The 11,225-nt window shown below is 44.9% G+C and overlaps 1 protein-coding gene across 1 annotated transcript; it reads right to left on the bottom strand.

Annotated features, from left to right (window-relative positions):
* Positions 1–587: 587 nt before the first annotated feature.
* On the bottom strand, positions 588–11,023 carry znfx1 (zinc finger, NFX1-type containing 1). The gene is made up of 19 exons (XM_003973529.3): positions 10,944–11,023; positions 9,838–9,873; positions 8,996–9,753; positions 8,591–8,825; positions 8,143–8,489; positions 7,857–8,036; positions 7,630–7,736; positions 7,008–7,246; positions 6,796–6,921; positions 6,559–6,707; positions 6,313–6,462; positions 6,115–6,217; positions 5,607–5,830; positions 5,176–5,315; positions 4,645–4,777; positions 4,259–4,426; positions 3,679–3,789; positions 3,486–3,581; positions 588–3,372 (listed from the first exon to the last, which is right to left on the bottom strand). The coding sequence occupies exons 2-19, from the start codon at positions 9,860–9,862 to the stop codon at positions 922–924; spliced, it is 5,742 nt and encodes a 1,913-aa protein (XP_003973578.3). The 5' UTR covers positions 9,863–9,873; positions 10,944–11,023; the 3' UTR covers positions 588–921.
* Positions 11,024–11,225: the final 202 nt, after the last annotated feature.

Genomic DNA, 11,225 nt, shown 5'->3' with positions numbered 1-11,225 from the left:
CAATACAATAACCTCCTGCTTAGAATTCACTCCTTATACTTTTTATTTTCTAACTTTCGCTGCTGTGAGGGGAAAAACATCAGCATCTGTGTGGTCAAATGTGTTTTGAACTCCTGCATCAGTGAGCAGAGAGGCAACGAGACAGGAATGCTGATTCGGGTGGTTTGGCCCATAAAAGGTGCTGTAATAGTAATCTCAGAATATTTCTACTACTTGCCTCTTTTTTGGGGCTGTCAGTGTCCATTTTCTTCATCTGGTGGTCTCCTGTGAGCTAACTTGTCTTCTCTGAGCAGGACTCAGTTAACTGGGGAATGTTGGTGTGGAATTTGGTTTGACAGTAAATGGAGCAGGGGGGGGGGGGCTTTTCTGTGTGACAGTTTGTTCTCCTTGGACCCACATGGTTTCCCTCTGGGCACATCAGTTTGTTCCCACTGTCCAAAGATGTGCACCTGAGGGACAGGGAAGGTCTGCTCCTGTCCAAGAAGTCAAATTCAGAATAGGCTTTAAGATCCTCTTACATGGATTCAAGGCCATCGGCGACTTTGGTGCTCCACCAAGAAGAAAGAGGATGACAAATAAACATGGGCGTGGATAGCAGGATGTGAAACTCTTTATTTGGATTAAACACGAGGTGTCTTTATCTCCAGTCTTTCAGTGATTCAGAGTCTAACGATGTTGAAATGGAAAGGATAAGGTTGACTGGAGCTCTTGAAATTATTTCATAGTTACTGACAATCACTTTTGACTGACACGTATTTCTGAGAAGAAATGTTCACCACGTTAAGCGAAAGCCACCTAAATCTCTACAGTGCAGTTTTAATGCAAAAACATATTCAGAAATTTGAGTACTTCAACTTAACTTTTTGCCACTGAGCGATCACAATAGTCAAAGAACAATGTGTGACAGGATTTCCCTCTTTTTCAGATGTTAAGGTCATCGTAGTTGAGAAGGTTGTTATTTTCAGACCAGGCGGGGTGCTGGGATCCATCCATCTCCGTGGCAACGTTGTTTCCGCTCGCCAGTCTGTGACTAGCGCCGCCAATAGTGGCGCTGCAATCGGGGCATTGGCGACTCTCCATGGCGCCTCCGCACTCGGTGATGACATAGACGTGGCCGTTGGGACATTTATACCAGTGTCCAGGGGCCATTTTCATGGTGGAGACGATCATGTTCCTCTCCTCCTCAGTGATACCCAGGCCCGAGGATGGAAGCAGACTGTCTAGGTCCTTCATGGCATCTTCCGCCCTGCTTTCGTCCAGCTCGGTGAATTGGCCGTTTTTCTCCAGCACCTCTCTTACGGTTTGCACCTCAGCCTGGATTCTCTGGCTTTCTCCTCTCTTTTCGGCCTTAGAACATCGAGCTTCAAGTTCAGTCAGGAGAATTAATCTCTGCAGCTCTCTCTTCAAATCAAAGACCTGCTGTTCTGTGAATCTTTGCTGTGTGCCATCGAGCCAGCTTTTAAACTGCTCCAACGCTTTGGATGTGAAGGTCTGCTCGGGTAACATCAGCCCTTCTAGGATTTTCCTTAGCTTTGCAAATCTAATAAGGAAATCCATCTTATTTTCCAGACTCCACAGGTCATTTGCTGTGTGATATTTATCCCCCAGGTGCTTTTCAATCTTTATATATTCTGCTTGCATATCTGATCCAAAGGTGAAAATTTGTTCGCCCCATTGTTTTTGAAGCGCCGCCCTTTGCTCTTCCATATCCAGCAGATTTCCGTGAATCTTCTGCTTGACCATTTCGATCTCAGCCAGGCACCTGTTGATGTGAGAGCCGTAGCGTCGATTTTTGCGGATTGGAGTTCGACATTTGGGACACTCTTTCAGTTTTATGGCCACCTCCTCTCTGCCATTTATTTGAGAGTGGCCATCCACCTCCATGTAAATGTCCATGGCTGAGTGCTCGATGATGTGGCCGCAGTCTTCGAGCTGGATGAAGGACGCCTCGGGGTCCTCCTCGGTGCCAAAGAAAACCTCTGTGACTTCATTGTAGTTGCAGACGCGACATTTGGTTGGACACGGGTCTCCACACAGACCAATGCACGGGTGGCCGCAGGGTAGCTCCTTGCTGCAGGGCTGGGTGCAGGGAGGACGATCACATGGCTCATGGCAAAGCTTGGTGCAGCTTTGGTGGGGGCACTGCCAAATGCACGGCTCAATACAGGGTGTGCAGGGCTGCCAGCACGGCAACATGCATTTGCTGTGTATGCAGCGGTTCTGACACGGCTGCTGGCATGGCGGGCAGTTGCGATTGCAAGGCACCTTGCACTTGTGAGAGCAGATCAGGAGACGGTCGCACTGGTGAGAACAGGACATATGAAACCGACCCTGGTGACACCGGCCACATGTGCCTGGACATGCATGCCCACATTTTAGCTGCTGCGTACAAGGGCTGCGACAAACAGGACCCTCCTCCTGCGTTGTGTAGAAACAGGCAGCTTTCTGGGTATGGCCACAACGCAGCTTCAAGATAATATTCACTTTGCACTTGCTCGTGCACTCTTCCCCACACAGTGAATTGCATAAATGCCCACAGTCCAGCAGCTTCTGACAAGGTTCCTGGCATTTAAATTCGTTGGGGTCCTGGTGGCAAGGAACCATCTGTTTGTGCTGACACTGGGGTATGATCTTTTCAACACCCACTGGGCACTTCTCTGGGCATTCTCTGTAGCACAGAAGTGGACACTTGTGTCCCAGAGTACATAAAGTCTTCGGGCACTTCTTGGGACACTTGTATTTCTTGTGCTCGGGGTCGTAAGGGTGGCAAACAATTGTGCAAACGTGGCCGCAATCCAATCGGAATTCGCACGGTTGAGTGCAGCCCCCCTCAGGGGCTTGTTCAAAGTCTTTGGCACAGGAGGCTGTGACTTTCCGATCGGGATGATTCTGACAGCACAAGGTCAGAGCATTCCCGATCTGGTTCTTTTCCCTCAAGGTGTGGAAGATGTCGCTCCACAGTTTGACTTGTTTCAGCATTGCACTGTCACCGATACAGTAAAGGCCTTTCTTGGCGCGGGACAAGGCGACGCAGACGCGATTTGGAATGCTCAAAAACCCAACTTTGCCTTCGGGGTTGCTGCGGACCAGAGACAACAGAATAATATCGTTCTCCTCACCCTGGTACTTGTCCACCACATGAACCTTGACCCCTGTGAACTGTTTGGCGGGCATGAGGTTGCGCAGACAGTAGAGCTGGCCAGTATAGGTGGTGAGGATTGTGATTTGGTGTGGTTGATAGTCCTGTAGGAGGAGATAGCGGCAGAGAGCAACCACATATGTGGCTTCGTGCCTGTTCTGGTGGCTTTTTCCGTCTTTAATCTCCTCCTCTCTGTGGTTGTGCTCCACAAAGAATACATTGGTATTAAGGCCCTGTAAGTTAAAACAGCAAATCTTAAAATAGGTTCTAAGCAAACCTGGCTGAAAGATATTGGCTAAAAGGATTACCACTGGTTAAAAAAAAGCCAATCCAGCACACAACACACCTTGATGTTGTCATATTCAAACACAGAGGGATGGTTTTCCAGTTCTGTATATATGTGTGGAGTTAGGAGAGTGGCAATTTCTGGCCTCATACGATGCTGAAAACAAATGAATGTATCACTTACAGATGCAGAGACGTATCAGGTCAAATTCACCAACTGGTCTAACTGGTAATATCTATGCAGACATACGCACCTGGTAGTTGAGTCTGACATAAGGGAGCCCCATCTTCACCAGTCTCTCAAACATGGACATTTCCAAGCTGAAGTTCTTAGCAAGATCATAAACTGTGGCACTGGGGCGTAACTAAAAGGGCGACGAGAAAAAAAAACAAAAAAACCTTTAAGTTCCAGTCCAAAACAGTTGCATTTCCATCCTCATCACGTTAAAGGAGAGGCAGCATCTTGTAACAGTCAGTGATGAGTTTTGGGACAATGTGTCAACAGGGGACATTTAGGGATCCAGAGAATACAAACGCCCTCTGTCTCCGTGTGTCTACAAACATGTGGGGAAAGTGTGCACGTGTGTGTGACTGTGTAATGCCAGAGGTGGGCAAAGAGAAGTGCACTGTTGAATGCAAACCACAGATTTCTTCTGGGTTCCACATCAACCCTGGGATTGAAGAACACCCCAATAACATCAGAGCAGTTTGTCTTCAACTGGACATTCACACATGTGGATATAGAGTAGGTGGCGGTGGGTTCAGATGCAGAATAATGGCTTGGTAAAAACACACCAGTGCTCCCAGTGTCCTCCAGCCTGTGTCACTTCGTACCTGCTGATGATCTCCAATGAGGATGAGGTGTTTGCAGGCTTGGCTCAGCGTGGTGATGGTGTGGGCCTCCAGCACTTCTGCAGCCTCCTCCACAATCACCACAGGGGGCTTGACCTCCTGCAGGACACTTCTGTACTTGGCCGCCCCTGTTGTTGTCATGCCGATAACCTGAGAGATTCACTTAAAATGATGAGAATCCAAGCAAACACGTGCCAGAATGGCTGGCATTGATTAACATTACTCTTATTGGCAATATTGGTTATTGTTAATAACAATCTCATATAGCAAAGAGCAGGACAATAGCAATAACAACAATGTCCAGCAGGTGAGGATTAAATGGGGTGTTGGTTGTTTTGAAGGTGGCTTCGTATGAATTTTGAGCGTACCCTGGCTTTTTTGAGTACACAGAGGTCCTCGTGCCGTTTTACATCAGCCAGTCGTTCCACAGTGTTCTGATACTGCGCTTCTAACTGAACGATTCTGGTGCGAGCTTCTGCTTTGCATCGTGCCACCCACAAACTGCAAGTAGAGAATAAATGAATGAGACTAAAGCAGTGCCACGGCTGGCTCAATTACAGGCATGCACTCAGACACATTATTTCCAGCAGACATAAACATTCTGTTACACATTTTACTGCATTTGGCAGCTAAATAATAAATAAAAGAGAAGATTGTTTTGTTGTCTTTTTTTCCACTGGATTCAGTTTTACAAATAATTTTTAAGAAGCAAACTGGAGTTTACGTTCTGTTGTTACTTTTATAGTGCTTATACCTCCTACTACAGATGAGCTTTAGGAATTTTCATGGTATTTATCAGACTTCATTATGGAGTTGGACTTCAAACACAGCAGAACCGATATGAAAGAAATGTAGCCAAACTTGATGGTGCTAACCAAGTGAGTAAGATGCACACCTACCGATAAAGTCTCCACCTGTCTGGCAGACTTAGAATCCAAATGTTATCAACAGCTCTTTCCTCTTCTTCAGTCATGGCTGAGGTCTTGTTAAGCTCTTTCCTGATTCTGTTCTTCATCTTTCTCTTCTGATTCTGTTGTATCTGTACAGATAAGGCAGAGATCAACATTCATACATTGTTGTTTACAAGAATATTAAAACCTTTTAACCTACAAAATGCCAGTGGATTTAAGGTTCTTTTTTAACAAATGTAGAATAAAAGATATTTTATTAAAAAGATGCAATTTTTATGGCTAGCTGTTAATATTCAGTGAGTATTTAAGACTCCCAACAGCCTCAGGTTTCCTCTGATATTAATAGAGAATGCTAAGCTACTAACTTATACATTTTACAATATTACATAAGAATTCTTTTAATCTGCTTAGGAATTTACCTCCCATTCTGCATCGCCTTCCTGCTGTATCTCATTGTTATCCATGTTCATAACCAGCATCATTTCTTCCAACTTCCTCACGTCATCTTTATTTTCGCTGCCATGTCCAGCTTCTCTGGGATCAGAGTCATCAATGATCCGCTCCAACTGAATCAGATCTGCTTCCTCTGTGATATCAATCAGGTCATGGTGCTCTACCGCCACAGATTCCACCACCTCCATTTCTAAAATATCAGAAAAGTTGTTTGTTCCTTTTTGGTTTTAAAAACACAAAATCTTAGCCCCCCCCCCCCCCCAACAAGAAAAGTTCATTGACCACAATATGTCCACATAAGCATGCAAAATATAAAAGAGATATAATAGAGAATGTGAGATCATGGTGGAAAAAACGAATTTAAGGATTTATGCTTCATTCATTAATTATGTGAACTATAAATTAAAAGGGGAATCAACTTTAAAAAGCAGGTGGGGAGCATAATATTTCAATGCCAATTATTCAGAGCGTTACCTTCAGCTTCATTTTCGTCCTCTGTCTCCCTCTTGTGGAAGGAAGTGGAACCCAACCCTAACCACTCCAGGATGGCGTCAAACTTTTTCCGCTGAAAAAAGCCCTAGTGTTTTAAAAAAATAAATAGAAGTGAATATTTAACATCTAGTGTTCAGTCATGCAGAAATAGCATTATCTCTTACATGAACTCCAACTTACTATCATAGGAGGGCGACCCAGGTTTTCCCAGTGCCTGTGTAGGATGAAATTCCTCAAGAAGTGTTTATGTAGGACACCTTTCATGGAGCACTCCAGTGTCTGACTCTGATACTGAAGGTCCCTTTCCTCATCACACAGCTGCCTGTAAACCTGTTTAAAAGAAAACAAACCACTGTAGAATCACATGTGCACGCCTTAACTAAAGGTTGCACCGAAAGTAAAATACTGGTGTTATTCAAAGCTCACATCACTGTATGCGTGGCGCAGGTGACCCGGGAGTGACTGCCTAAAGCCCCTGGAGGAGGTCAGCTCCCTCAGATTAAACTGCTTCAGGATCTCACTGTTACTGCGGCTGCCTATTCTCACGATGTCCCTTTCCAAGAATCTATGAATACCTTAAATGCACAGGTGAACACAACTGATTTCACAACCAAGTCCCAAGGATTGGGATTTTACTGTTGATGAGATGAGATCACTGATTACCTTCCAGGAACTGATCCAGGGCATGATTAGTGTAACACACCACCAACATGGGCGCGTTGTTGGCTTTCCAAAGATCCTGATTGGTCAACAGAGCCTGTGCGATCTTGAGCCCCACATAGGTTTTCCCTGAGCATTTGGAAGAAGCAGAGTTGGAAGATGGAAACCTGGTTTTCACTTGGAAACATCCAAAACCATCCTTCTCAAGACCTCACCGGTGCCGGGAGGACCCTGTATGATGGCCAGCTCCTTGGTGATGGCCAGGTGGAAGGCTTCCATCTGGGACTCGTCCAGACCCAGCCTCTCCTTTCTGGGCCAAGCCCCTTTATTCAGGCTGTGAAAGCGTGGCAGAGTCTGCTTATGCTGAGGGTCAGCAATGCAACTCAGATCGTAAATATCTCCTCCTTCCAGATAAGCAGGGGGTTGGACATCGCCATTGCATTCCACGATGTACCTAGCATGGATGGGGTAACATAGTTATACAAATACTGCAGTATTTTATGGCAAAATTGTTTGTCTATTCATTACAGGTATTTAAAGTCACACACACCTAGGGGTAATTTAGAGTCTCTGATCTAAGGTGTGTGCTTTTGGATTTCTGGGGGAGCTGAGGAGAACTCCAGGAAACCCACCCCTATGAAAACTGCATGTTAAAAGCCCCGGTGACAGAAAAGACCCTGGCTCAGTACCCACAACAGATGAATCATGATGAGGCTTAAACATTTGAGGCTCTAATATTCACCGAGTGTCATCGTGAACCCATTCTGAAGCTGCTTTGGGATGACACCACACATAAAAACTGTTCATCCTTTGCGGCAAAGGGAAAAATATTCCTACCTCTGAAAGGGCAGATTGTCCTCCTCCAGCTCCTTTAAGCCTTGGAGAACATACTGATAGGCTTCAAAATAGGCCGTGGTCTCAACCATCAGGAAAATTTGATCTTTCTGTGAAGGAAAATAAGTTTTATCGACAAATTTTCCTATTTTCAATCTGTTACAAGAAGAACTGAAGATAAATTGTGCATTTAGAAACCGGCTTGATTACAGGAACATTGCTGCTCCCACCTGGTATCTGGCCAACTTCACTCTGCTCTCTTTGGTGAATTTCACCTGGATGAGTCCCTTCTGAAGCTGTTTGGGATCTCGAGCTGACACAGTGGCAAACAAGAAGGTCTGGAAATTATCACAAGACAGACAGACCAGTGACCCGTAGATCAGCCTCTTTGAGTTCTCCCACCGCACAAACTGTAAAAACAAACAAAGGGTGTTTTAATGAATTTTTTAGTACGTTTAATACAGACATTAGATAAAAGCCCAATATGTTGGCTCACACGTCCATCCTTATAGTCACCTTAAGTGGCTGAGTGTCGAACTCCACTGTGTGGGCAATTCCAGTGGTGGTGCAAGTGGGCAAACGCACTTGCGTGTTAAAATAGACTCTGATGTCGTCGAAGCGCTGTGTCCTCAGACGTTGACCTCTCGCTCCCCCGTTCTCCTGGCTGTGAAGAATTTGCTGGATACCATCACGGAGCGGGCGCACAAAGTCTTCTCTGAGTAGACGGAAGTGCGTGTCAAGGTAGATGTGGGTGCTCGTGTAGCGCTGGGAGGTGAGGTTGGGTCGGAGGAAGGGTCGCTGGTCCTGGTGGAACTCCTCAGGTGTGGGGTAGATGGGTATGATCCTGAAATCTTGCTGGTCTCCTGCGCCGGGGACACAGCGTTTGGTCTTTTAATATTTGACATTGGAAAAGCTTGAAAGTGGGACATCATGCTGAATTGATACAAACAAAAAGCAGTTTTACCTGGGTCAGCACCCATGTTGTGTAAGAGAGCATAAGGGTCCCTGTCGGATCTCAGGGTACCCTCCCTGGATCTCTGCTGAAGGTGTTTCATGAGAACCTGCAGATTCTCCAAGCTCTCCTCTATTTGAGGCTTGATTTCTACCCCTGATTCTTTCAGGCCGTCGATGGAAGCTTGAAACTGCGTCAGTATCAGTCTCACCACCTGGACGGAGCTAGCAGGATACATACTGAGGACCTACAAATATTAATCACATATCAGTATCATTACATCCACTGATATTTCTGCAGATTCCACAAGTAAGTCTCCATTTTACTGAAGTGGGAGTAACAAAAATCCGTGGTTTGAGTATTGAACTTGTTAACAATTGGGGCTAATTGGCTCTTTCATTCACAGCTTCTGCTTACCTCTGACATAATGGTCAAGATGTTTCCCATGTGTTCTGGGTATTGCGTCCTGCGTGTACAGTTGCGCTCTGACTCCATGTCTGCCAGGTAGTAAGGCAAGACTATGCGAAAGAAATTCGAGTCCTTGGTGATGCCAGCCAAGTGCAGCAGGGTGGCTCTGTCTGCCCTCGACCTGAAGGCATTACTCATCACCAGACACAGCAGTTCGATGAGCTCCTTCCTCATTTTGCTCTCCTTCAGGACATCTTCCAGGGCCGGGTGGTTTGACAGAGAGAGTGCCACTACAGATGGGTCTTGTTTGGATAGTTCTTCCAGTTTTTTATAGCCCAGTCCAGGGCCCTGCGCTGACCTAGCTGCGCCTAAAGTCCCTGGATTTCTATTTCCAGCATCATATTTTTGATCCCCTCTTCCTCTCCTCTCCATTCTCACCTCATCTTTCCTCCACTGTGCCCCTCCTCTATCTCTGCCCCTGCTGCCCCCTTGAGCTCCTCCTCTTGCTGTGACCTCTCCTGGCTGTCTTCCAACATCTCTTCTGCCCTCTGTGCTTTGCCTTCTAGCTGCCCCTCTTGCCCCCCAGTCACCTCTTGGTCTTGGTTTTCCCGCCCACTTTTCACTGCCATTTTCTGACTCTGCTCTTCTTCCTCTCAGGTTCACCTCGTCTGGTCCTCCGCCATCTGTCCCCGCTGCTCTGTTTCTGTTCTGACTCCTATGTCTTCTCCAGTCTTTACCAGGAGTTTTACTTTGGCCGGTATCGGGATCTGGGAAAAAATGAATAAATTATATCAGACATGAACACGACTTCCTATAACTTAAGTTTACATTGCATTTTGCACTGTAGTTACCTTGTTGTGGTCCTCTTTTCTCCATTTTACAGTGATCTGTACAGGAAAAGAAGGTAGCCATCATTTTATAAACAGGATGTTTGAGGGTCATCATTGGTGGAGGGATTGCTAGTTGGGGTAGATTATGGTTAGAGAATCGAGATACTTGTAAAGAGAGGTTGGATTTGGTCTGATTAACAAGATCCGGGTGGGCTATCGGTCAGAACCCAATGGGGGGGGGGTTATTTACAACTCGAGGGAAAGTAAAGAGTTAGTAGTGTTTAATTGTTGAATGGTGTCAAATTTAGGTTAGGTAATATCAGATGTACAGATAACAGAGTATCAGTAGATGAAAAGATTGTAGTAGAGGATACGTAATGTGAACAAGGGTTAGTCCAGCAGATCCCTAGAGCCTCATGTTGACCTTTGATCCTATTGCTGGGGAAGGCCAGGGTTGTCCTGACTTAACCTTCAGAGCTTTCTTATAATAATAATGGACAAGAAAAATTGAAAACATAAATGTTTGTATAATTCCATTGATGAATAAAAAATAGGGCTGCCATCAGTCTCAACCTGAAAAATCTATGTTTATGATTACCTGAAAACAGCTGTTAAAAGTGTATGTATGTGTGTAGGAAACTGCCATAGTAATATTTTTATCCCAATTGTAGTATTATGCCTGAATATATAAACTGTTGTCCTTTCTAAAATTAAGTCAAATTAGAAAACAATCATACGTAATAAGTTGAGTTTGAAGTTTAAAATAGTAACAAACGCCATCAACAATAGCTTGACTCATCTGGAAGTTATCGCGCCCTCTGCTGGACGCGGAGAGTACTGACAGCTCGGTGGGTTTCTATTCACCAGAAGTGGTGTGAGACTCACATCCTAATAACCTAGAATCTATAATTATAGATAGATACGGAAGAAGATACGGTGACGAAAGAAAGAAAGAAAGAAAGAAGAAAGAAAGAAAGAAAGAAAGAAAGAAAGAAAGAAAGAAAGAAAGAAAGAAAGAAAGAAAGAAAGCGCTAAATAAATAATAAGCTAAAGTAAATGAATAAAACTTCCCTGTCCTACTGAAACCCATCAAGTCCACACCATCAGGCTCCCAACACAGCACGTACCTCAGTCAGAAGAGTCTCGGGTGTCTCCTCAGCTTCTCTGTTCTGTCCGTGCCCTGTTGCGGAAACCGGTATTTAAAGGCTCCTCGGACGGTTTCGCTTTCGTTTCGTCACACCTAAAACTAAAATCCTGACCTTGAATTCCTCTATAATCATCACCTCCATGCTTAAAACGCAGCTGAAATGATGTGAACGATGCCTGATTTGATATTAACATTAAAAGATTATGTTAAATCATAATAACAATGCTGATTTTTTTTTTTTTTTTTAATGGTGGCAAATGAA

This window comes from Takifugu rubripes, chromosome 19, assembly GCF_901000725.2.
Source record: "Takifugu rubripes chromosome 19, fTakRub1.2, whole genome shotgun sequence".
NCBI classification, from domain to species: domain Eukaryota; kingdom Metazoa; phylum Chordata; class Actinopteri; order Tetraodontiformes; family Tetraodontidae; genus Takifugu; species Takifugu rubripes.
Note: the sequence above shows the minus strand (reverse complement) of the source record. Positions and strands in the feature narration are given on the sequence as shown.